The sequence below is a fragment of the Acanthochromis polyacanthus genome, chromosome 11 (genome assembly GCF_021347895.1).
Source record: "Acanthochromis polyacanthus isolate Apoly-LR-REF ecotype Palm Island chromosome 11, KAUST_Apoly_ChrSc, whole genome shotgun sequence".
NCBI lineage: Eukaryota > Metazoa > Chordata > Actinopteri > Pomacentridae > Acanthochromis > Acanthochromis polyacanthus.
In genome coordinates, this window is record NC_067123.1 from 6,016,101 (window position 1) to 6,043,954 (window position 27,854).

Below are 27,854 nucleotides of genomic sequence, written 5' to 3' on the forward strand. Positions count from 1 at the left end.
GTGTTTGTATAATCGGGTTTGCAGCCGTCGGACATTCTTGAAATTCCTATGCAAATTAGTAGGTGTACCGCCGGCGGTACACCTACGACGCACTGAAGCGTAAAGGGTTAAATCGCTTGGTCTCTGACGTGGGCATGAAGTGACTCAGATTCTGGATGGAAACTGGACCTCCGCCCTCCCAGATTCTTCTTCTTCTGTTACTTTTATTAAAACACAATCACCTGAGCACCGGTTAGCTGTAAGCTGCACCTGGGGAGCTCGGAGGAAACTCGCTATTGTTTTCGGCGACCAAAAACACAGAAATCTGCATGTGTTTTTCTGGAATAACAGCTGTCAGATGACGAAGTGCATCTAAATTGAAGTTTTTAATGTTTATTTCTTGAAGTTATTGCTTTAAAAAACAAACAAAACTGTCGAGTTTTACGACATGCGGCGGCAGTGAGGGATCGTTTCTGCAGTTTTTAAGTTTTCCGAGTCTCCACGGCAACGCCTCCTCCTCATGGGAACCACTGAGTCACGCTGAGCGACGAGGAAAAGGATCCCACAGAACACAACCGTCATTATGGCATCAAAGAATCTCCCAGTACTCCCACTCCTTTTTCCAGTAGAGGATACTCCAACATCAGGAACACATCTGCTCGCTGACGAACGCCTTCCTCCGCTGTGGCCAACGCTGCCAGAGGTGGTTCGAGCAATTTTATACTGTTTATGTTACATAATAAGGAGCCCCTGTTTGAGCGAAACCACCACATTTAGACAGAACTTCTGGAGCTGCACCACAAGAAAGAAAAAAAGGTTTTCTCTGGCTTGTGGACATCCGTCTTCAGAAATGAATGAATAGCTTTTTTCAGTGTTTAGTCTTCTCAAGGACTCGAGAGGTTGTGTATAAACGCCTAAGTGCTACCAAATGTCCAGTAAAACCCATTTGGAAGCGACTGGCTGTTGGATTCTACTGTATTATAACTGCAGAGTCAACATCGGGATAAGAATCACGACATGGAAGCAAACTTAATTCCAGTGTAAGCAAAGTCATTCAATGGAAGATGTAGATCTTTTGCAAATAGGGAAACACCCACATGGAGCTCAGGAAATACGAATCAAAGTGGAAGTAAATCCACTTTAAGTAATGAAATCTTCTGGTAATGTACGGTAAAACTAGCAGTTACCTGGAAGTGAAGGATGATGGTCCATATCAGGCCCAGGGTCAGCTTGGGGTTTCCATCTGCGATGTCATCGTTCCTGATGTTGACCAGTTTGACCTAAAGGATAGTGGATAAAAAACTGTTTATTAGTTTATCTGAACAGCTCACACTCAATCTGAAGAGTTTCCTGAAGGCAGCTGTGGACAGAAATTAATGCCGAGTTTGTACGATGTGCGATCAAAAAGTTCAGAGACTGGTCTTGTTGCAATGGTTCTAATGGTTTCCCATTCATCATCTATGCATCATGTTTCCAGCTCCTCATCTGAAAGTTGAGGTTTTGGCTGTTTTATGCAACTCAGGGGCGTCCAGTACAACTTATTGCCTCTGGAACTCCTGACAAAGTTCAAAATTTATAGTTGTTGATCTAAAATAAAGGTAGATTCAGCAGAATTATGCTGTCTTTTGCACCCCAAATGTTTTCAGAGACAACTAGCTTAGCAACGCAGAGAGAAAGTTTCCAAACAAGCCGCCATGTTGGGAACCCAAAAGAAGACAGGCCATGAATTAAGCATTTTCCCAGCCAGGAGCAGCCAGTATTTGTGCGGTTGTAGGAGGGTGTAGCCTGTACTGGTTTCCTGTTGGAGCATCAGTCAATCATCTATCACCACTCTGCCTAGACGGACACCAATCAACACTCTGATGCTGGTAGACGATACCACCATTTGGTTCCAAAAACACATCTGAGGATATGTTTTATAACTGTCATGAGTCAGAAGATCAGGAGCAGAGCTACACATGTTTTTGTGAACATCGGTGGCTTCATATTTGCCTTTTCACCATGGAGCTCAAACCGGAGCAGAGAACAACCTTCAAACCATCATGTGGAGGATCATCACTGGTTACCAGAGGTGGATCTTCAGCTACCATCTAGAGAAGAAACAGCAGATTTCACAGTAACACCAGGGGCTGCCCAGTGTTTACCTCAACATTTATGTGGCTGTGCACCGTCAATACAGAGCTCTACTGTAACATCCTGAGGTGTTTGAGGATGAACAACCTTAAATGTCTCCTGATGGAACATGGGTACTCCCACTGCACTGTAGGACTGCACAGTATGTTAATTCAAGTGGACTGGGATCCATTTTGACAAAAGTCTAGGAGGTTTCAGCTCCAAACTCAGATGATGTTTGACATCATTCTACTTCCTGGGAGTGCTATGGGTGCGTCAGGAGCACTGGGAGCAGGGTGTTGTTGCACGAAGAGAGATCATAGGCGGCGTCTCTGGATTGATCACATTTTCCTAAAATTAGTAATTCCACTCTGACAGGCTGCTGACTGACACTGACTAATGATATGTGTCATTTCTAGAATGAAAAGTTTTGTTTTTGTCCAGTTCTGAACTCTGGGATGAACAAGCTTCTTACATTGCAGTATTTTTCTAAACATTACCCTCTTCTTTTATTAAGAATTTTAACTTAAATTTGATAAACATGACTACCCAGCTTCACTTATTAGAAATCATTACGGTGTGGCATATTGGTGATCCAGCTCCCATTTTAGGTGGTGTTTCACATAAAAGGACTTCCAAGGAGTGTTATAAGAGCTGCAGGAGCACTGGGAGCAGAGCAGAGCTGCACAATGAGACTACTTCAGTTACAATTTTTGTTTATTTATAAGCGCAGTGTCTAAATGTTTTCAATTTCCTTAAATCAAACAATGTTTTGGTGGCAAAAATTAAATCAGGCACAGCTTTAGACAGTTTCTGACTCTGAATTTTCGGTTAAATTTCCTTAAATAAAGCATATTACACTGAAAAAACAACAACCATTTACATAATGTTTGCTCTCCACCTGCTCAGCTTGCTAAATTTATCTCTCTGCAACTTCCTCCTCTTTTTCTATTGAAATTCAACTGGAAGAATCGCGGTTTTGAAACAGTTTGGGAGGTTCAGTGGTACTTTCAGGTGGTGCTTTACATAAAGGGACTTCAAAGGAGTGTTATTTTAAAAGTGTTGCAGGAGCCCTGGGAGCAGAGCAGAGCTGCACGATGACACTATTTTAGCTACAATTTTTGTTGTTTTATATGCACAGTGTCTGAATTTTTGCAATTGCTTCAAATTTAAGTTTTGGTGGCAAAACTTTATTCAGGTATAGTTTTTGACCCTGAATTTTTGAGTCAAATTTCCTTAAATCAAGCGTGATACACCGAAAAAATACAGCAATCGTCAACATAATGGTTCCTTTCTACCTGCCCAACTTGCTAAATTTATCTCTCTGTGACTTCTTCCTCTGGGGAAAACTGAAATTCAATTGGAAGTGTCGCTGTTGTGAAACTGTTTCGGCGGTTCAGTGCTCGTTTCAGATGCTGCTTTACATAATGGAGTGTTTCAAGTGTTGCAGGAGCACTGGGAGCAGAGCAGAGCTGCACGATGACACTACTTTTGCTACAATTTTCGTTTTTTATATGCACAGTGTCTGAATTTTTGCACTTTCCTCAAATCAAACAAAAAACAGTGCGTAACAAAACCTCAAAACAAAGAAAACCAACATGAAAACACTCCTTCAACATAAACATGCAATGAAATATTGAGTCTCTTTACTGACCTGTCTGTGTTTGAGGAAGTCCAGTGCGATCTGTACATTCTGCAGCTTGTGGAAGCGCATTCGGCCTTTTTCCCGCGGCTGCAAGAGAGGAGGAGAAACGGAACATGAAGCAACGCATGTGTTTCAGATGAACAGCAAAGCCCCATGACCGAGGAACAGCTGTTTGTCTCGGAGGTCTAATCTACTCTACACATCTACGCAGTCATGGGCTGGAGGAAAACAAAAAGATGGCAAATTTGAAGTGAGATTCAAATTGTGCGTGGTTGTGATCAAAGCGTTTGGCCGGACCTTGACCAGATCCGACCTTACATGACCCTGAGATGCATCCCGGCCAGATGTCTGCAGGTGAAAGCATGACAATGGATGAGAAACAGTGACTCTCCCCGTCATCAGTCCATACTCTCGCTTTCTCCGAGCCCTCACTCCTCCCTGCACCCCATCAGATGCAAATTATCTTCATCTACGCCTCCACTGATGACTGATTAGTGATGTTTTCTTGCTATTTCAGAGTCCATTCGATCACTTTCAGAGGACGTTGACCCCCCCCCAGGAGTGATGGTTATGACATGCATTGGTGCTCCAAGTTGTAAGCTTTCAGCCAGTCATCAAGCTTTGTTGCAGAATTAGTCAACATATCAGCTTGCAGTGGTGAAACTTTGAACTTTGCTTTCAATACAGTGAAGGAACCAACACTTGTAGCTCTTCTTTGTCCCTAGAAAGCTCCGTTTAAACCTTTACCGATGGACTTACACATTTAAAACCTTTAACTAGTCATTTTATTAACCATTTTTTATCTGTTCAATGACTTCCAAAGACATGAAATGTGTTTTATGTTTTTTTTTAAGTCAAAATTACAGAGTTGAAGTCTTCAGATTGACTAATTAGATGATTTGCTCTAATTAGTCAGAAAATCTGTGGTGCAACATCAACAGCTTTCCTGGATTAATCCATTATTTTTAGCAGTGATGGAAACAACCCCCGTGTTTTCACACCTTAAACTGGTCCAACCTAATGGAGACCGTTGGGTTTAACTTATTGAGCTCAAAGCTAATTAGCCATTTTTCCATCTAACTGTTGAGGAGAAAACATCAAAATTAAACAGAAAATGTCTGAATAGCTCTGTCTGTTTGGAGCAAATAAACTGAGCTTCATAGTGTCACCAGACGGTGGCGCTAAAGGCGACATGGCTGCAATTAATGAAGTAGAAGAAGTTGGAAATGTTTGAAAAAATGCTCAAAAACAAATCTTTGTTCTTATATGAGAGAAAAACAGACAAAAGTCTTCAGACAGGTTGCAATTTTTCCTTCTTTCTGTCTGATACTGACAAAAAATGCTGATTAGTTTTGCAGGCTCAATATCCAACGTCATAAAAAGTGTTTTTATCTCCCATCATGCAAATTTTATGTTTTCAACAAAGTAAAAAAAACAACAATTTGTAGTGGGTGGTAAACGTGTTTCTGTCAAACTAGGGAAGTTATTGGCAGTTTTCATTATTTTAACAGAGCAGAAGTCAAAAAACAAAAAAGTGTTTGTCAACTGTAAAAAAAAAAAGAAAAAAGAAAAAGAAAAGCAACACATCTTTGTCCATGTATGAAAGAAAAACAGGGCGAAGTCTTCAGAATTTACTCTTAAATAAAAAAAAGACATTGTAATTTTAGAAGCAGAAACATCTTTACTATGTGAGTGAAATGTTTGTTATGTCGGAACTAAATCAGGTAAAATTCAGAAAAGATGTTTCCTCATGACATGAAGCGCTCTTTTTCTGTAAAGAGGGAAATTAGAATCTGTAAAATAACGGTCAAAGTAAATAATTACCGATTTTCAATCCTCGATAGACGTAATTCTGATCTCAAATCGTTTTAAAGATCGGTAAAATAACTATATCTTTAAGAACTGTGATTTTAAACAACAAAAGAAGAAATTCCTCTGTAAAAAGAGATTTTCAATGTTATGTGTGGTTTAGGCCCTTTCTTCAGGTTGACATTGGAATTAATTCCTGATTTTCTGTAATCTAACCAAAAAAAGTGTAAAATAACATTTTAAAAATGTTTTTACCAAATTTTAAATCCTTAACATGCATAATGTTGTTTAAAATAACAGCAAATATCTGTGAAATAATAAGAAATGAGTGTAGAAACTGTGAAATTGGTGATGGTTTTCTTAAATTTTGATGTTTTGATTAACTTTTTTCTAATGCAACACTTAAAAATATGAGTCAAAAAACACGTTGTGGAAACACAGCTTTAGATTTCATGTCACAGAATCTTTATTTTGGCTGCATGTTCTCCAAAAAGTCAGATATTAACGTTGCAAACAGCAGCTGGAGTATCAAAGATCGACTGTTTTTTCTGAATAGTTCTTTATAGAAGTTCTATTTTCTGAATCAGATTCATTCAAGCAGCTGCTCCAAGTCTGCTGTTAGTGTCAGTATAAAACAACCAGATTAAAACAATCTAATCTGCTATAAATACCAGCTTTTTTAGGTTTATTTATAATTCATTTACAGGGCTCTGAGGAACGTTTATGGTTTTTTTGGTTGATTACAGCCCCACAGAATTAAAAAGTCGCTTCACAGAGCATGTAGTTTTATTGGTGTGTTCAGGGTTACTCTGTTTTATTCTTAGTTTATTTTGAATATTTATTTAAATTAGTTTACCGCTGCGGGAGCTACTGCTGAGGGGCTACTTCAGTGAAGTTTCATGATTCTAAAACTGCAGGATTTCAGGAATATTATCCCAGTAGTTTGGTTATTCTCATTAATTTATAACATTGCATGTGTTGTAGTCAGACAAATGTTTTATAGGATTTTTGTGGGGTTGTAATCCTGAATATGCAGATTAATTACAGAAATGTTGGAAACTGAAACTCTCACTTCTTATCTCCAAAGAGTAATATCTTCACAGCATAAATCACACTGTTTTACTGTATTTAAGTCAGCGAAAAGTAGGATTTTTTTTTTAATATTTGCTGTTTTGTTTTCAGTTTTATAAACGTTATAGAATTCTACAATTTCCAAATTTGTCTACCACCCTTGCTGTCAGCTATTCACTGCTTTTTCTCTCTCCTGGACTTTTTAAAAATTTATTTATTCGTTTATTTATTTATTGTTACAGTGTGCATTAATTATGGTATTATTATTACTAACAAGTAGTATTTTATGTTCGTTTTAACTCCTAATATGAAAATAACTACGTAAATAAATGACAGTTATTTAAAATAAATAAGGTAGTAATCTTATTGTTACTTGAAAGCACTTTGATGCAATGGTTGTTGTTTTAAATGTGCTTCATTAAAAAGTGACTTTACCTGCCTTTAATTTTAAATACTCAACCTCTCAACTACACTTTTTAAAACTAATTGCAATAAAACTTTAGCTTTATTTTTTCCCCCTGTTATTATTGTTATTATGAAATTGTGACTTTTTTGGCATCGTTTTTAACCCTTTAAGCTTCAGTCAATTCCAGCCGTTTTTAGTACAAAAAAATCGCTAATATTCTATTTTTAAATTAAAAAAATTACGAAAAATACAGGGAATATTGGACGAGCATCGCGAGGTGCATTTCCTTGAAAATGACCGATTCGGGGATTTTATACCGACTTCAGGACATGTTTTGGACAAAATAGTTTCCTGGCTTGTGTCATCTGGATGTAAAAGGTTGGATTATGGCCGTTTTTTGTGGAATCTTTTTTTTTGTGTATAATAATGAACCCAGAAATGTGAGTCGCGCTGTGTGCGTTGAAGCCGTGTACAGAGAACGGATGGATGGATATTTGTTTTTGTCGGACAAATGTGTTTTTCTCACCCGCTGTGGTAATCACATCTGAAAGTGGTTTATACCGGCGGATTCATGAGAATCTAAGCTTTCCATCGGCGTATAGGGTTTATATAATCGGGTTTGCAGCCGTCGGACATTCTTGAAATTCCTATGCAAATTAGTAGGTGTACCGCCGATGGTACACTGAAGCTTAAGGGCTTAAAGAATTGTTCTTTTTAAATGTCTTATTGTAGCGTCACTTTGCATTTCATTGTATAAACTACAGGAGGATGTGACAAATAAAAGCTCTTGAACCTTAAATCATTAGATTTTCTTACTGTAAAGTGCTTTGGCTGTTGTTTTAAATGTGCTAGATTAAAAACAGTGACTTTACCTGCTTTTAATTAGAAAGATTTCACTTGTTTAAAATAAATTCCTGCTTTAAAACCCCTTTAAATGAATCCCTATATAAATTTTTCAGATGTAAACTTGCTCTCTGCTGCCGGCTACGATGAGGAAGACGATGCTGAACACATTAAACAGGAAGTGTCATCATGCAACGACCCAGCAGCCACCTGGGCAGGTGAACATGCCGCGCCCGAGGAGGCGGCCGCCAACGTCCGGGCGCCACTCACCAACCGAACGTTCCTCACAACGTCACGCTCCCTCGGCTACCACGGCAAGAGCATCGCAAGAGAGGAAGGCAGAGGGGGGAAAGGTCAGCAAACAGGAAGTAGACCGGAGGAAAACCAGGCCTCAGACAGCTCAGTGCAGAAAGGTTACAAGATGGAAGCAAACAATGACATTAGTGCAACAAGTGTCCCAACCGAACAGTGCTGAGAATTAAAGGCAAAAGAAGACGTGCGCAGAACCTCAGCATGGACCGAAAAGCCCCAAAAATATACTACAGGTAAAGTCAATCATGCAGAAGAAGTGAGAGAAGAAACCAGCAATAAACATTTAGAGCAGCTGAAGAAACAATGAGACGACAGACAGACACGTGATAGCAAGAAAGGTCGGTACACTGTAAAAAACAGTTTTAAAAAATGTTTAGAAATATATTTCTTTTACTTTAAAAAATCTGTTTAAATCATCAGAAATGTCTTTATTTTACAGGTTATTTGAATTAAAATTATGGTAATTAAAGACTAAAAAACTGTAAATTATTTTCAAAAATAAATTAGAGATAATATTTAGTGAAATTGCAAAAAAAATGTTTATTTATTCACATGCTAACCCTAAAAAAAGGCCAAACTATACATATATATATATATATATATATGTTTATTTATTTATATATATAAATAAATATTTATACATATATATATATATAATATAAAAATACTAATACTACTACTAATAATAATTATATACATGTATATATATATCACATTAAAGATGTAGAATTAACTGTTCAGAAATGTTAATATATATACAAATAACTGTTTAACTAGAAATAATTTTATTTATTTATTTTTAACATTTTACAGAACAAAATGTATTTTTAATTATCGATAATTAAAGATACATTTTAGTGGTATTATCCATTAATGATAAAACACAGTAACCAGTAAAATCACAGAAAATAAAGTATTATTTTACGTTAACCACAAAAAAACAGTTTATAAATAACATTCTGATTAAAAAAAATGTATTTTTTCAAATAGCAGCTTGTTTTTATTTTTCAGTTTTTTAAAAATATGACACGACTCCTTTTTTAAAAACTGTATTTAAATCAGTAAAAAAAAAAAAAAAAAAAAAAAAGATGACGGATATTTGAAATTATTTGAAATAAAAAAATATGTCTATTCAGGATTAAAAATCCATTCTTTTACAGATTGACAGTTTGATAACTTACAGATAATATCTAGTAAAATCACAAAAACAGGACAAAAGTCTAAATAAAGTCCATATCAAAAATCTGGATTTTTACAAATAGTAATTTCTTATTTTTAGTTTGACTGTGAGATTAGATTTTATTTTCTTGCAGCTTTTAAAACAGATATTTGCCGTTGTTTTAACAGTTTTTTAAGACTTTTTGAATGTTACAGGATTCCACCATTTTATCACATTTTTTTACCGTTTTTATGACATTTTTTTTTACAGTGTAGGACAGGTGAGCAGGTCTGGACAGGACTGGAGGATTTTATTTACAGCAGCAGCAGCCGGAAGATGTGAACGAATGAATCCTCGTTAACTCACCAGAGTCTCTCCAGACAAAACCTCCAGCAGGGAGATGAGGTTGTGTCCATCTCTGAGGTCCTCGTACAGGTCTGTGATGTGACGCTGGGCCTGAAGACACAACATGGAGACCATTTTTAGTCTTTTAAATCATGTTAGTGATGCAGGTTCATTCAGTCACAGTGTTTGTATTCACACACGATACAAAGAGCTGAAAAATCACAACTGACTCCACCTGAAAAAGGAAAACCTGAACACATTACTGCATTTACTGCCTGTAGGAACAAACTGTTCTGCTCTTTTACAAGATTTTTACTTTTTATAGCCTCTAATTTCCATTTTTCCTCTCATTATTTTAACACATCAGGTTTACAACAACAGGCAGTCAGATGATCGGTGTTTAACTGTTTTTCTGCAGTTTGTGGACGCCGACACCAAGAACTTTTCAAACAAAACTGAAGCCTGTTTCACACAAAAGCATCTTCTAAGCTACAAACATGTAAAATTGGAAGTTTTTAAGCGCTGCTATAACTCATAAATGTTTATTACCACCCCCCTTTCTACTATGAGTGCATTCAAGTCATGTAAAATCTTTTATCACCACTAAAATGATCGTTTACCATCATAAGAAAATCAATTTTGAGTTTTATTTAAATTTTTTCCCAAAACAATATGGAGCTCGAGCACACCAGCTCACCTGCAACTCTGCTTTAACATAACTCTGAGTTATTTCGTCATTTGTTTCCCCCAAAACAACGTGAGTTTTAATTTATAGCAGTAACGTTGAAGATTTTACTGCCACTAAATGTCTGTTAGGCTGCCATCCATCGCTACATGTGGTGGAAAACGTCGGGTTTTGAAACGAACTCTGCAGTTTTTCCTAAATTTAACAAAAGAAATCTGGTGCCTAAACTTTCTAACATGTAGTTAAAATTGTGAAAATGTTGACCGAACTGTGACATTTTTCTAAAACTAACCAGAGGGAAAACTGAACGTAAACGATGAGTGAAAACTACATTTAAGTCTAAGAACAGTGGTGCCATAAGGGACATGAACCCAAAGTCTTGTTGCTGATTTATGCCTCCTTACAAGGACTTTTTGGTTCCTTCAAACTTGATGGCGTTCCTTTTACTTTTCATAACAAAAACAAGTTTCTACCATGTAGCTATTGTTGTTAAAGCTTCAACCGACTTCTGATATTTTCCTAAAACTAGCCAAACTAAGACATCCACACGAAGACAACAGAGGTCTAAACACATAAGTTTCTTGCCGAATCTGCGTATCATTCACACGAAGACGGCGTTTTGGGGGTCTGTAAACGATCATTTTTGAAACCAGGTTCCAGAGTGGAAAGATGTTGAAGCGCCGTATACGCAGCACCGTGTTTACTGGCTAGCCGCTACTTTTCAGATACGCTTGCGTCATAGTTTCGTATCTTCATTGACACGCATGCGCCACACGCGGCAACAACAACAACAATGGCGGCTTTATAATCCAGTGACACCCGAAGCAAGAGTTCAACCTCATCGTCCGTGTCACTACCCGATCCGTCCCGGAAACCTGATTTGTACTGCGCATGTGCGCAAATTACGTCACTTCCGCTACTCCCGAAAAAAAAAAGAATTTTTTGTCAGTTACTTAATGATTCAAGAATTATAGGGTTAAGCTAGTAGTAGGAACCTTTAGTAGTAAAACTGGGCGCCATCCTCCTCACTACAGCGATCTGCTTCTGTCAGAGGAATCACTCCGTTAAACTGCGGCCAAGTGAGCCGCTGGGCGTTGCGCGGCTATTCTGCGTAATACCGTAATGTTATCACAGGCGCTGAGCAGCCAGGCTGACAGACGTCCGCTGCAAATACATGCTGTTATTCAGATTTTGACTTTCAGTATCTGCAAATCCTGAGGCGGTGACAAAGATCTCTCACTATGGCCTTGTCAGGGGTCATCCCAGCTACCACCTGCACAATATCACCTGATTTTACTGTAAAATTTTAGAGAAAATTAATGTCAAAGTATGCTGAAATTTCAATCGTCCGGCTGGCCAACGGCAGATGGGCTGGCCCGTATGAGAGAGGTTCTGCTTAAGGTTTCTCCCTGTTAAAAAGGAGTTTTTCATTGCCACTGTCGTCTGAGGGCTTCCTCTGGGGTTTCAGGCCATATGGGTTTGTAAAGCGTCTTGAAACATTTTAATTGTAATTGGTGCTATATAAATAAATTTAAATTGAACTGAATTGAATTGAGAATCAGCCATTATGCATCAACACAACTGAAATTTCAGCATACTTTGACATTAATTTTCTCTAAAATTTTACAGTAAAATCAGGTGATATTGTGCAGGTGGTAGCTGGGATGACCCCTGACAAGGCCATAGTGAGAGATCTTTGTCACCGCCTCAGGATTTGCAGATACTGAAAGTCAAAATCTGTATAACAGGATATATTTGCAGCGGACGTCTGTCAGCCTGGCTGCTCAGCGCCTGTGATAACATTACGGTATTACGCAGAATAGCCGCGCAACGCCCAGCGGCTCACTTGGCCGCAGTTTAACGGAGTGATTCCTCTGACAGAAGCAGATCGCTGTAGTGAGGAGGATGGCGCCCAGTTTCACTACTAAAGGTTCCTACTACTAGCTTAACCCTATAATTCTTGAATCATTAAGTAATTGACAGAAAATTCAATTTTTTTCGGGTTAAAGGTTAAAATGCTGTAAAATGCATGGAAAAACGAGTAGCGGAAGTGACGTACTTTTCGCACATGCGCAGTACAAATCGGGTTTCCGGGACGGATCGGGTCGCGACAGTCCGTCCAGACTAACGTAGTAGCTTGCTCACGTTGCCCACTCATGCTTCCCGGCTTGGTCTCTGTTTACAACTTTTGCCACAAGTGCGCATGCCCACTGTTTTTTCTTCTGTTTGCGTGTGTTTCCGTCATATCGTTACAGCGCCCCTAGAGGTCTGGCATGTGTTTTACAGCGTTTCCATGCGTATCGAGTGCATTCATGTAGACGCCCACATTTTCTGAGACGCCTTCGTCTTTATGGCGATCGTTTTTGAAACTGTTAAGCATTCTGTCTTCGTGTGGATTGGGCTGACAAAACAGAGTTTTCATAACAAAAACAAGTTTCTTTCCAATCCGAGAGGGATGTTTGGTTGTACAGGAGCCTGATGTTGTTGGAAATAGGCTTATTCATCCTGTGACTCACTGTTTAAATCATATGCAAGTCTCTTCACTTGCAGTGTTACAAAAGTCTGTGATGACAATCTATTGCAAAATCACAAATTTTGCACAGTTAGTGACGCATTTTTTAATCAGTATTTTTCTAAAATAAAGGGAAGCAAACTCATTCTTTGAGTCACTCATGCATGAAGAAACATACTGCTAAGTAAATGATTTTACGGTTGAATAAAGAAAGAAAAGATTGATGGCTGTTAAACACAAAACTGCAGTTCCTCAAATGTCCACTGGAGGCTGCCTGTAAAAGACAGTCAATCCCCACAGAGTTCCATGTTAAAATGTCCAATTTCACAGCAGAAATAAAAATGTTAACAACCTGGTACAAACAAAAGTTTTAGCTAATTTATTCATTCATGACAACTGTACTGGGTTTGTATTTTTAGAAAACTCATCCATTTAAATTGCATGAAATCTTAAAATTATGCAAATTTAAGGGCGTGGCTGCTTTGGTAACACCTTTTGGTCATTTTTGGATTAGCTGAGAGTTAGCCAAGATGGAGACAACCTGAGTCCATCTTTTTATAACATTTTTGCATCTTAAAACTCTCAAAAATGTGAAAGCTAATTGCTAAAGATGCCGCAAAAGAGAAAAAGATCTTTGAGGTTGCCACTTCCAGCCTCTTCTGTAATGTTTGTGTTAAATAAAGATTTAAAGTTCAGGTGCAAACTGCAGAAAGGAGTTAACCCGATCATCTAAGCTGCTTATTTACAGGTTAAATAGTCAACTAAAGCCCCAACTTAAACCCTGCAGAATGTTTTTAAAGGAGAAAAGTTTATAATTTGAACATTTGCATTCATTTTCTCACCTAAAGTAAAGTAGTAAAGCTTGGGATCATGTAATCGCTCATTTTCTTTGTCCTTGAGATGCTAAATATTACCTCAAAACCAAAAAATGACTTGAAAAAACTACAAGGAAAGCAATCTTTATTTTAAACCGCTCCGGAAACTGCCTGTAAACTTTGCATGCAACTTACTGGCACGATGTCTAATTACATTTTGGAAGCAGTGGTAGCCACAGAAACGTGTAAAAACAAGCCGCACTGCAAGAAAACAGGACTGGGAGGGTTAAAACGAAGAAGAACAGAAGGTCAGAGGTCGACAGAGGAGGGTAAATAAACGGACATGCAGACAGAAATGAGTCCAAACAGCACTCGGGTCGCAGCCAGAACCTACCTCTGCCTTCCAGTGCTGATGGGGAAGGATGGAGGACAGGGTGGAGGATGGAAAGAAGAAACAGTCGGATGTGAGAAGATATGAAACTTTAAAGACTCGAGAGGGAACAGAGGACAAGGACACAGACGCTGGTTGGATCTGACAGACGTTAGACAAGGACAGTTTGTTATTTTAGCATTTAATTTGCCTTTTCCTGCCTTTAAAAGTCAAGAAAAATTTTAATATTTTCTGTTTTCTGTGCATGAATCAGCTGTTGGATATAAAAGGTTACATAAAACACCGGTTTTCCTTCTCTGCAGTTTAAACCATCTACAGCAGGAGGCACTTCTGAGGTATCTGCTGGGGACGTTTAATCTCGTGATCTGGCCTCGAGGTGCAGCCGGATCGCTGACCGTCCTCGAGCTTTTTGGACCCAAATCTGAGGGATTTTCCCGACAAAACAAACAAAGTCTGAGTCATCTGGTGTCGAGCCTCGTGTCGCCGGACGCACATGGACGGCGGCAGACATTCCTCGGCTTTAACACACTCCAACTCCCGAGTAAAAACAAGATTAATGAAGCCGAACGTGAAGCGGCTGATGCTAACAGGTGGACTGAAACTCTGGAAATATGATTAATAACACAGCTCTACCAAAAACAAACGCAATTTTGGTGTTTTCATATTATGTAATTTAACATAACTTTCACTTGAAACCTCAAATTCCTGTTTTATACAAATTACATGGAAGCTTGTTGCAAACTAAGAATTTTCCTCCCTGTTGTCAAAGACCAAAACAACATAACATGAGCTTTTTAAAGGTCCTGTTTCACTTATAAGTAGCCATTTTCCCATATAATTATCAAGCAATGTTGCAGAATGAAATTAAAAAACATAAATGATGCTGTAGGCTACAGGACTGCAAAAAATAAATAGTAGAAGAAGACATAAATGTTTGCCAAGAGCTAAAAAACAGACAAAAGTCTTCAGAAAATGTGTAATTTTTCCTTCTTTCCGTCTGAAACTGAAAACAACAACAACCAAAAAGATCTGATCTGTGAGTATATGTATGTAGGTTTAGCAGCAGCAGCACTAGCAAGAAAAAGGAAGGAAGTTTTTTGTTTAAGCTAGCTGCTAGTTTATGCAAATGAGTTACGGGATGATGTGGATACGTGACAGAAGAAAAGCCTGGACTTCAAATGAAGCATTTCAGGTGGATAAGAAGAGAACAGTTCAGTTTGGTGTGAACTTGAGGTGGGTTTGGAGATTTTTAATATGCACAAAAAAGCACTTACAAACTAAAAGAAAGAAAATCTTATAAAGCAGAACATGAATCCTTTAATATCTACTGAAAATGATTCTTACTCTAGCCCATTTTATGCACATTTACAAGTATGCAATTTTATTTTGGGGGTCTTTTACAATATATATTTACATACATTAATATAAAAAAAAATACTTTGCTGCAGCACTTCAGTTTTAGCTCCTGTCTCTTTAAGAACCACTTCCTGAAAGGCTCTGATTGGTCAACTGGACCAATGAACGAGAGAAAATGTTGGCTACGTTTGGTAACAGCAGACCTTTGAGTTTCAGGATGTAGTTTTAGCAGAAGTAGCTCCAGTAAGAAAATAATGCCAAGCTGAAAGGAAACTTTTTGTTTAAGCTAGCTGATAGTTTATGCAAATGAGTTACGCTGTGATGTCAGCAAGCAACAGTGAAAAGACGTAGACTTAAAACAAGATGTTTCAAGCAGTTTAGGTAAGAATAACTCAGTTTTTGTTGAGGACTTTAAGTAGATTTGCAGATCTTTAACATGCGCAAAAAAGCTATAATACACTAAAAGAAAGAGAAATGCCCCAAAAAGCAGAACGTGGGCCCTTTAATATTTACTGAAAAAAACTCTTATCTCATAACTCTTAGCCTATATAGTGCACACTTACAGATTTGCAGTTTTACTTTTGAGGTCTTTTACAATATATTTACATGCATTTAAAAAAACAACATTATTTTTCAGCAGCACCTCAGTTTTAGCTCCTGTCTCTTTAAGAACCACTTCCTGAAAGGCTGTGATTGTCAGCTGAGTTATTGAAAGTTATAAAATGTTTCAGCGTCTCATGCTAACACCAGATCTTTGAGTTTCAGGATGTAGCTTTAGCAGAAGTACCCCTAGCAAGAAAATAATGCTAAACTGATAGCAAGATTTTTGTGTGAGGCAGCTGCTAGAGATGTATTATGTAAATGAGTTACGCTGTGATGTAGATAAGAAAACAGCCTGGACTTAAAACAAGCTGTTTCAAGCTGGTAAGAAGGGAATAACTCGATTTTGTGTGGACTTCGCAGATATTTTACAAGAACAAAAAAGCTAAAAGAAACAGAACCCCCCCAAAAGAGCAGAATATGGGCTCTTTAATATTCACAGAAAATAACTAACTGTACCTGCAGCGCTACATTTTACACCATGAACTTATTTAAGGGTCACGGATCAGAACGTTTATCGATGCTTCCAAACATATTTAACACCGTTGATCCTTCATTCGGTCCTTCCTGTTCCCCTGCAGAGCCTCAAGAACCCGCCCCGGCAGCAGTCTGGATCCCAGATGTGAAACCTGAACCGGTTCTAAAGCGAGTCCAGGTGTTGGTGATTCACCGCCTCACACGCATGCAGTTAACATTATACTCTATAGAGAAGAAAAGGCACTTTGTGGAAGGTTTTTCACCTTTTTCGCTCTTTTCTGGGGAATCTAAGAGTGACTTTGTGTTTTCCTTCCAGTTTATCCGTCAGATCAGACGGTTTGGAGTCTCCTCAGGTTAAAGCTTATTGGAACCAGGCGGGATTTTAAAGCGGCTGCAGGAATTAAACGTTCCAACCTGCCGGGTCGTTTGAGGATGCAGTTTTTAGTGGAAATGAATGAAGGGAGGAGCTTACCTTCATCAGGTGTTTGTTGACCCATTTAGTGAAGGTCTTTTTCTGAACTCTGTCTCGTTCATCTGCAGAAACACACAAATACAAGCTCTGTTTAGTCATCTTTCCATGTTTTACAATACAAACCACAATTAGTGTATCTGCTTTTTCCAAAACATAAAGCAAAAAACATCCAGGAAACATTCATTTCTAGATGTTGTGAACGTCTGTGTAAAAGAAACATGAAAATATTTTCTTGAAAAGGGCAAACGAGTTATTTTATTATTTAATCAGACAGAATAAGTAAATCCAGAGAAAATAGATGAACTTTACAACAGTGATTCCCAAAGTTTCTGGTGTGTAAAATGCATCACATGTTGCAAATAGAGTACAAACCAGTTAGCTCAAGGCTAACTTGTCCTGCTTGTGGTTTATTGTCATGAATTATTGAGGCCAAGTAGTAAAATTGTCTTGTGTTTCTTGAAAAAGTGGAGCAAAAACAAACAAAACTGTGTGTTGCAGAAAATAACTAGAAAAGCACTGAGAGTCCTCCTCCAAGGCTGCTCATTCCCACTTATGACATCATCAGAAATGCAGCATTTGTTTATTAGTTACTGATGATCAGAAATCACAGCGCTATAAAATGTGTCCATTTATTAAAAGTGTACCCACAAACAAAATGACCTTGTGATGAGCACAGGCATGTGTTCTGCATGTGTACGTTATGTACGGATACCGAATCATGTGACCTAAATATGTAGCGGCAGGAATTTATGAGACTCAGAAACACCCCCACAATTTGATCAATTGTTTCTTACCAACAAGATGCCTTAAAACACCCAAAAATACCAACAAAATGGCACAAAATACCAAAAAAAAAAAATCAATGAAATGCCAAAAAATACAAATGAAATTCCCCAAAAAATACCAAAAATATCAACGAGATGCCAAAAAATACCAAAGAATACCAATGAAATGCCAGATTTTAAAAATACTAGAGTCTAGAGGTGTAGACATTGGCACTTTTTACTCTCTAGATTTACCATTAAAATGCTGAAAACATCCATTTTTTTTCTTTTTACTGTAAAATCACTGTGATATAACTGTAACAAAAAGTACCAAAAAATATAAATGAAATGCTAAAAAAGACCAAATATAGACCAAAAATACCAACAAAATGCCAAAAAATACCATAAAATACAAATGAAAAGTCAAAAAGTGCCTATGAAATGTCAAAAAAATACCAAAAAATATCAATGAAATGTCACAAAAAATCAACAAAATGTCAGAAAATATCAACAAAACGCCAAAAAATACCAATATACCAACAAAATGCCAAAAATATCAACAAAATGCCAAAAAAATACCAAAATATACCAACAAAATGCCAAAAAATATAAATGAAATACCAAAAAATATCAACTAAAAGCCAAAAAAATAGCAAAACATACCGACAAAATGCCAAAAATACTAAAATATACCAACAAAATGCCAAAAAATACCAACAAAATGCCAAAAAATATAAACAAAATGCCAAAAAATACCAATGAATACCAATGAAATGCCAAACTTTAGAAATACGTGGAGTCTAGAGGTCTTGATATTTGGATTTTTTTATTCTCTATATTTACCATTAAGACTTCTTTTTACTGTGAACACACTGTTACATAATGTAGATAATTCACCTTTTTAAAATTCTAATAATAATACAATACAAAACGAAGCCTGTGTGCTGAGCTGCCAGTCTGTTTCCTGTTACGTCCTGGATTTATCTCTGTATTTGTCAGACCAAACTAAAGTAAATCATTCCCGGCATCCTTCAGATTGGCATCTCTGCAGAAACGTGTTCAACCTTGCAGGACTGATGTTGTTTTGATTCACCGTCTGATTATTCTAACAGACCTGCAGACATTTTAAACTTTATCAGCTGTGCAGCCGACACAAGCTCTTCAGTAAATGATGGAGGCGGTGAAACCAAACAGTTTCACATGAGAGCAGACAGTGAAAGTCTTTATGTTTGCCCGTCGATCAGATCGTGTGGATCAAAGCTTGGTGAACAGAAGTGGTCAGACGAAGAGGGAACAGAGGAACCAAAGAGACGACAACGCCCTTTTCTGGGTGGCATCAAGCCGATGAGTCACTGAGACTCTTATGACTGAACAGAGAAGTGAAATAAAATTCCACAACGACATAAATTCATCTAACTCGATCATGAGGGCATGAGTTTCACGCAGGCTGATTAAAGTCTTTCTGCTGAAAGCAGCTGCTCAAAGTGAGGAATCGGGCTGAAAGCTGCACTTAGCATTCCAAAACTCACAGCGGTGAAACAGAAAAGCAAACTTTCACTGATCCCTCTGACAAATAATGTGTTTGCTCGGATGACTTTTGTAGCCTGAAGCTGCAGCCTGAGCTCAGATTTATCCTTTTATCCCGAGTCAGAGACGAGGTGTGAGACGTCAGGCGTCCTGAATAAACATCTTTGTGCTGCTGTGCCAGGTGGATAGAGTCGTCCTGTCAGTCTGCTGGCAAAAATATTAACAAAATACCAAAAAAATACAAAAAAGACCAAAAAACCCCCCAAATACCAGAAAAATACCAATGAAATACCAAAAAATATAAACAAAATGCCAAAAAATACCAGTGAAATACCAGAAATACCAACAAAATGCCATAAAACACAATAAATACCAATGAAATACCAAAAATACCAATGAAATGCCAACAAATACCAAAAAGTACAAATTAATTGCCAAAAGATACCAACGAAGTGCCAAAAAAACACCAATGAAATACCAAAAATACCAACAAAATGCCACAAAACACCCAAAAATACCAATTAAATGTCAAAAACTACAAATGAAATACCAAAAATGCCAATTAAATGCCAATTAAATGCCCAAAAATACCAACAAAATGCCATAAAACGCATAAAAAACCAATGAAATACCAACAAATATAAATGAAATGCCAAACAGTACAAATTGAATCTCAAAAAATACCAATGAAATGCCATCAAAAACCAAAAAGTGCCCAAAAATATTTTTAAAAAAACCCTATGAAATGTCAGAAAAAGTCAATGAAATGTCAAAAAGTGCAAATTAAATATCAAAAACATCAACAAAATGTCATAAAACACAAAAAAATACCAATAGAATGCCAAAAAATAACAAAAAATTCCAGCAAAATGCTAAAAAACACCAATGAATTGCCAGATTTTAAAAATATGCTTTGTCTCGAGGTCTAGATGTCAGTGTTTAAATAAAACTTCAACAATTCAGACAATAGCTTAATCATTTTGGGGCATCGTTTAAAGAAAAAATTGACAAAATGCTCAGATTTCACTTTCTTAAAAGTGAATTTTTCATTTTTCCCCTCTGTGACGGTAAACTGAATATCTTTAGGTCGTCATTTGTCATTTTGAGCTTTTTTGTAAATTTTTCACCATTTTTTAATCTAAATGTGATTGATTAAAGCAGAAAATAATCAGATAGATTCACAGTGGTGATATTCATTAAAGTGGTCCATGTGCGTTAAAACCGCATTAGAATATGTCGTGCAGCAGGTTGTTCTCTTTCTCTGATTTAACAATGAAACGAGAAGCTCGAGGTTTTAATCAGTTCCTCTGTCTGGTTTTGAATGGACGGTGTTTTACAGTCGTTTTATCCCAACAGATGAACCATTAAAACACTAAAAACATGAAAACATTGTCAATTAACTGATAGATGAAAACAGAAAATGTCACATTTTCCACCGAAACACTAAAAAAAGTCCCATTTTTGCACAATAGGTAATGTATTAAAGTAGAATGAACAAATTTTAGCTTCTTATATGTGAATGTTTATGGTTTCTTTCCTCTTATTTGTTATTTTGAGGGATTTTAAAGACAAATAAGTCAAAATTCTCTAATTTCAGCTTCTTAAAAGTGAATATTTCTGTTTTTTCCTCTTTTGTGTCATTTTGAACTTTTTTTGTTAAATTTTTTTTTTTTTTTTACCATTTTCTGACATTTTCTAACCAAAAGAAGTGATTGATGAACACACAGTTATCAAAAGATTGATTTTCAGTGATAATATTCATTAATCTGATCAACATGTGTGAAAGCTGCATTAGAATATGTGGTGCAGCAGGTTGTTCTCCAGGTTTTAATCAGCTCCTCTGTTCTGCAGTCGTTTCATCCCAACAGATGAACCATTAAAACGCTAAAAACATGAAAACATTGTGAATTAACTGGCAGGTGACTTGCAAGTAACGGAAAATGTCACATTTCTCACTAAAGACACAACATTTAGCATTAAAAAGTGGTCAAAAAAATGTTCCGTTTTTGCACAACAGATGAAGAACTGAAGCACCGAATTGACTTTTATAAAATCTGTGCTGCAGAATTCAGACAGAACTTCGTATTTGTCGGTGAGTTTGGGCGTCTGCAGGTGGACCAATAAAAGGAGGAAAAGCCGTGACACATGGAGGGGTGTGTCCTGTTTGATTAGAGGAGGCAGAAGACCACTGGAGCCACAACTCTGCAAACCCACACATTAAACTACTTTAATTCCTCTTTAGAATAAAGAGCATTCGGAATATTCAGAGAATTTAGAAGGATGCGGCAGCGGAGAATCCCGTGAACCCGCGGCTTTGAACCCTGAACTCTACCTTTCCTGCAGTCGGTGGCCCTCAGCCTGCTCTGGTAGTACGACTCGTCTATGAACACGCCGTCGCTGCTCACGCTGTCAGACGAGCAGTTTCTGGAGCTCTGCCGCGTCGCCATGCTGCCTCAAACCTTCCGCTCCTCCGGCTGCTGCTGCTCGGTGCTCGGGCTCAGTGGGAGTGTCGGAGGCGCCGGTTCAGTTCCTGCTCTGACTCTCCTTTTCCTCCCTTTGCTCCATCTGACATTCGCTGCCGCTGCTGCAACTCTTCTGTTTTTTTTCTCCTCTTTTTTTTTTTCCTTTTCACCAGCTCTTGCAAAATGCCTGCCTGCGGGCTACGATGTCAGCGGCCGTCATTCAGCCCAGGAGGAGGCAGATTCTCCACCCGGACCCCACCCACCACCACCCAGCGGAGCCGCCTCACCTCAGACCTCCCACAACATCCACACCCACACCAAGACCTCCAACAGCTTCTGATTGTCTCTAAAAGCCCTGAAAGATTCATAGAAAACATCCAGCTGTAACTTTTCTGACACCCATGTGATTTAATTCAGTGAGTAACGATCTGAAGCATGTGATGAAGGCTGACTGTTACACAACAAAGAAAAAAGATTGAACACAGCTGTAAACAAACACTGAGAAGAAAAAACACCAAAACTTTTATACTAGGTTTTCACTGTTTTGTTAAAAATTCAGAAAATAACTTGTAAAATCTCTGAAAACTGTCTTAATAAACATGTTTTCTGAAAAAACAAATTGTAATTTTTCCACAACAGTATATTGTTTTCAACTATATTTAAATTAGACTTTCTTTTACAGATATTTGCTTGAAAGTTTTTCAAAATTGGTGAAAAATAATTTTAAATGTTATTTTAGAGATTTTTCCTGTTTTGTTAAAATTCTGATAAATACTAAAATCGCTGGAGAAAACTATGAATTCATTCATAAGTTGTCTATTAAAAAATGTAAATAATCCAAAATAAAAATCTGCATTTTTAAAAAAAATACTACTTTGTTCTGTGATAGCATTTTAAGATTTTTTAAAAAAATGTATTCAAATGAAAAAAAATTAAAAAAAAGATTTTTACCATATTTTTGCTATTATTTAAATGAAAAATTCCGTATATTAAGTGTTGTAATATGTTAGTAAATTAAACTGATATTTTAAAGGTTTTCCATTTTTTGTTGAAATTCTGACAATAACTAGTAAATTATATAAAAAGCATTAAATACATGTTATTTATTTTAAAAAAACAGGCCAAGATTGTAAATAGTCCACAACAAAAAAATCTGTATTTTTGAACAAATAGTAACATAGCCTTATTGAATTATTAAATTAAGCAGTTTTACTGTATTTAAATTAGATGGAGATACAGATATTTTTTTGTTTTTAAATTTATTTTTATTTATTTATTTTGATAGTTTTTAACATTAGTCTTCCACAGTTTTTTTTTTAACATATATTTATTTTTGCGTGTTTTTTTCTGTGTTCTTATTCCAGTCTAAGCTCTTTGTGATTCGGTAAACTCCTTGTTTAACCTGTGGTTTAAAGTCGATTACATGTTCAGCTTAAATCTCTACGTTTATTTTGCATTTACACAACTTTCAGCGAACGAATAAGATGCACAGTTAACTTAATTTTGTTGTTTATTGCATGTTTTAGCTCATTTGACTTCATCTGCAGGTTTGACTTCATCTCATTCCAGAAGCTTCTCGTCATATGATCGCTCCATCACTGTGGACTTTTATCGGCTTTTATCGGCTGCCACACAAGTAGCGTTGGTCAGTACAAATAATCCACTGACAACCTCGTTAGCATGAGTTCTTTTAGCCTTTAATAGCTGTGATTGTATTTTTCTGGAAGCTGCGAGTTTACAGACGTGTGTGAAGTTCTGCAGAAAGGAACTGCAGTAGATGTTGAATAAATTTCTAGTTTTAGCGTTTACATGCGTGAGGAGCAGCCAGACCATCATGAACATGAAGTCAGACACAGTTAGAGGAAGTCGGGACAAAGCTGGCAGAAATGATTGGTGGTTTCAACCCACATCCTCCATCCGCTGAGTCACACGGCAGCAGAACTCACCGGCGTTTTCGTATTCGTGACAGTGGAAAAGAACGACTAAAGGACTGAAATCGTGACTCAAATCTCAACTTCTGCAGCTTCACCCTTCACTAATCAGCTAGAAGTCAGTTTAATGGGGGGTTTGTTTGAATAAAGGTCACAGAGCAGCTGAGGAACCCTGAAGAACATCAGATCAGTGCTCCCTTCATTAGAACCAGAAGCTGGATCACCTCAGCTGAACTCCTCATGCTCAGTCTGTCACATAGTGCGGTCGGACGCCACCAAGCCTCAAAGGAACGCCTGTTTGAGAGCTCAGAGGAGGCCGCAGAAGCTGCTTCCTGCACCGAGTCTCGACATGGACGGTTTGGACAAGACACGATCCTGAGGAAGCCTCCAGCCTCGCTGTCCATCAGGAGACGATTAGAGGGAAGCTGAGGGGCGTTTTCCAACAGGAGGACGGAAAACCAGCCTCTAATGAGAAGAACCTGATGGTTTCATGTGGAGCGTTTTCCTTAGATCGATTTCCAGCCTTCTGTTGAGCCAGTTTAATACCACAAGACTTCAGATAAATCTTAAAGCTTCTGCAGAAAATTATCCAAAGCACAGAGCAGCTATTGTGACTCAGAGTGGAAGAGGAGGAGAGCTGGCATCTGTTCATGAAAACATGTCTCTGTTTAAAAAAATAATCTGTAAAAATAAACCGCTACCTCAAACATTAAGTCTTTAGTGACTCAGCTCTGATCAGCATTCACATGATAAAAATTCAAGAACGACTCGTCTCTGCTGGGCTGAACTGCAGGCTGTGCAGTGAAATATTCATACGATGTAGAATTGTAATTTCTGGCAGCTATCATCTTTGAAGCAACATTCCAGACTCTGCTTTCAGATAAATCTTGACGCTTTTGCAGAAAATTATCGGAAAAATGGTATTTTTTCATGCAAAAAAAACCCTTTCGTCCAAATGTTTCATTTTTTTAAAAATCACCAGAAACAAACCCTTTGCTCTAAACAGATTCTGTAAAAACCTAAAAAATTATTAGCTTCTTAATACAACTATGAAGCCCTCAGTGACTCAGCTGTGGCCAACACTCACAATGCAAAAAAATCAAGAAATATTCAGCTCCACTCTGCTGAACTGCAGGCTGTGCTTACAGAACACACAGGAAACAAATACAGATACAAATTAAATGTGAAAACAAGTATACTTGCATTATGTGGAATTATGATTTCTAGCAGCAGAGCTTCATTCTTTATTACCTTTTGTGCAACAGACAAGATTTATTTGTAGATAAATCTTAAAGCTGCTGCAGAAAAATAGCCTCAATAATCTGCATCTTTTTCACACAAATAAACCTTCAATGTAAACATGTCTCTCTTTAAAAAATCAACAAAAATAAATAATTTGCTCTAACCAAATTCTTTAAAAAACAAAAAAATTCTGTGCTCCTCACTGCAACCATGAAGCCATTAGTGGCTCAGCTGTAACCAACATTCACATGATAAAAATTCAACTAATCGTCTCTACTGGGCTGAACTGCAGGCCGTGCTTACAGAACGCACAGGAAACAAGTATGGATGCAAACGAAAAAAAATCTCAATAGAAATATTTATATTACGACAGCAGAGCTTTACTTCTTTATCATCTTTTGCACAACAGACAAGACAAGACTTTCAGATTAATCTTGAAGCGTCTGCAGAAAATTATCCGGAACACAGAGCAGCTATTGTGTCTCAATCATTTGCATTTTTTTCATGCAAACAGCAGCTTCGAGTGCAAACTGCTTCCCTGACAAACGCCGAGCTTTGACCAGCGCTTCTCTTCTGTTCAGCCCTAAACTTGCACCTCCACTCTACCAGGTAACACCTGAATACCTGCAGCACCTTTCACCCTGAGCTCCATCAATCCTCCGCCCGCTGACTGACATGAGCCGGTGAAGACGGTGGATGTTTGGGATGCCTGCAGAGGGAGGCGGCTTGTTGGGACCTGAGAGGTGAGAGCTGCACAGATTACACCTCGTCCAGACCTGGAGCCGCCGCTGCAGGCTGTGTGTACGCTGTCCTATAAATAACAGCCAGGACTTTAAATAATGCTCCAAGTAGAAAGCCGCTCGCTGATTTATTAGGGTGTCAAAAAAAATCACCAAAACATGATTTGTGCAAAGTCACGGTTAAAACTCTGAACTTGTAAAAAACCCAACGGCAATTTTGACGGGCATGTTGTCTTTAAAGAAAAAAAAATTGCACCGTCTATCAAAGTCAGAGGAAAATGCCTGGACTGTCAACTTTCTGATGGCCCTTGAACTAATCGTCTGTTATGCAACGCTGCCTTGGAGGACTTCACCAAACCTAAGCTTAAAATCATGACACTTATTTTTAAAAAATCACAAAAATTAGACGATTTGCTCAAACTAGATTCAGTAAAAAAAATAAAAATTCTGTGATTGGTAACGTAACCATGAAACCATTTGTGACGCAGCTGTGATCAACACTTATTTAGGAAAAATTCAAGGAATATTCCACCCAGCTAGGTTGAACTGCAGGCTGCTTATAGAAGAAATGGGAAACAAGTATGGACACAAATTAAAAATAAAAGTAGAAAACTGTCTAGAGTATTTAGAGAAACCATTTAATCATCATGCAGTGTTGGTACCAATACAGGAAAATATCCGAGAATAAAACTGTGATATATCAAAATCGCTTTATTCTACATGTATCATTTTTAAAAATCGCCAAAAATAAACTGTTTGCTCAAACTAGATTCTGTAAAAAAACAAAAAATTCTGTGCTTCTAATTGAAACTATAAAGCTATGAGTGACTCAGGTGACACTCACTGTCACATGAGAAAAATTCAAAGATTATTCCACTCAGCTCGGTTGAACTGCAGGTCGTGCTTATTAAGCAAGCAACAGGCGAGTACGGATGCAAATTAAAAATGTAAATACCAAAATAATACTAGCGTGCAGAATTACATTTTTTCAGTATTTGCATTTGTGGACGCTTGTTGTACATGTTGATTCCAGTTTTTTTCCGTTCCTGTAGAATAAATAGTCAAATAAATTCAACTTTTATCTTTCCTTTTTAAAGATTTCTGTCATTCTAACTGCCGTACTGCACACAAGCTTTCTCCATGTTCTTCTGTTTAGGGTGTGTTTAAAAATTCGCAGAAAATTAACTGTTTGCTCGATTCACAATCTGTTAAAAACTAAAAATTCTGCACTCATGAATACAACTGTGAAGCCATGAGTGACTCAGCTGGGACCAACAGTCAGCCAACGAAAATTCTGGGACTTTTCTGTGCTTAAACAGAAAAGACAGGAAACAAGCACGGAAGCAAATTAAAAATGTAAACAGTGAAAATATCTGTGGTGTGTAGCGTAAAATTTTAGTTTCCAGATTTTGCTACACCTGTGGGCATTTAGAAAAATGTTGTATGTGTTGATTCCAGGTTGCTTAAATGTTTGTTTCTCTTTTTTTATAGCTTTCTAACTTCTTCAAGCTACACATGAGACATTTCTGAGTTTTCTCTTCCAGTCATGATTGCTGTATTTCCACAGAGGTGCAGGACTTCATATTGCAGAGAAAAACTAACCTACAGTGAGTAAAAACATCCAGAAACAATTAAAAGGGATTTGTGAGTTTTCTCTACTCTTAGTTCTGGTTGCATGGAGGTGCAGGACTTTATGTTGCAGCGAAAAATGAGCCTGCAGTGAATAAAAATGCCATCTTTAGTGCAACAGGAAAGACTTGTTTTTCAGGCAAGTCCTAAAGCTGCTGCAGAAAATAATCCAAGAAGCAAAGCCGCTATTGTGTCTCAATCATTTGCATCTTTTTTCATGCAAATAAACTTTCAAGCTTGCAGAAACAAACCAAAAAACTGCCAGAAACTGCAGGATTAATGTCACAAGATGGTTGCAAAGAAGAGTTTAAAATAAGTGAAAACTGCACAAAATTAAGTGCAAGTTTAAAATTTACATTAATTTGTCTGAATGCATTTCTGCAGATGGTTCTATGTTGATAAAATGACCAAAAAATAACAAAAAACAACCACAATGAGAGGCTAAATGACTGCAAAGACACACAAAATGAACAATGTGTGACAAAAAATGACCAAAATGGAACAAAAACACCCATGAAAACATGCAAAATGAACAATTTAAGACCAAAAACAGAAAGAATGGTCACAAAA

At 37.4% G+C, this 27,854-nt stretch overlaps 1 protein-coding gene across 13 annotated transcripts in view; it reads right to left on the bottom strand.

The window, feature by feature from the left end:
• pleca (plectin a) overlaps positions 1 to 27,854 on the bottom strand; it is a 192,656-nt gene that overhangs the window by 52,224 nt on the left and 112,578 nt on the right. For 8 of the 13 annotated variants that reach the window (XM_051955499.1, XM_051955497.1, XM_051955498.1 and 5 more), the window contains 5 exons: positions 16,990 to 17,051; positions 9,703 to 9,792; positions 8,076 to 8,171; positions 3,746 to 3,823; positions 1,167 to 1,259 (listed from right to left, as the gene is read on the bottom strand). In XM_051955499.1, the coding sequence (XP_051811459.1) occupies positions 1,167 to 1,259; positions 3,746 to 3,823; positions 8,076 to 8,171; positions 9,703 to 9,792; positions 16,990 to 17,051 (419 nt within the window). The remainder of the gene's footprint in view (positions 1 to 1,166; positions 1,260 to 3,745; positions 3,824 to 8,075; positions 8,172 to 9,702; positions 9,793 to 16,989; positions 17,052 to 27,854) is intronic. The other 5 variants (XM_051955503.1, XM_051955501.1, XM_051955505.1 and 2 more) reach the window with 2 other exon arrangements.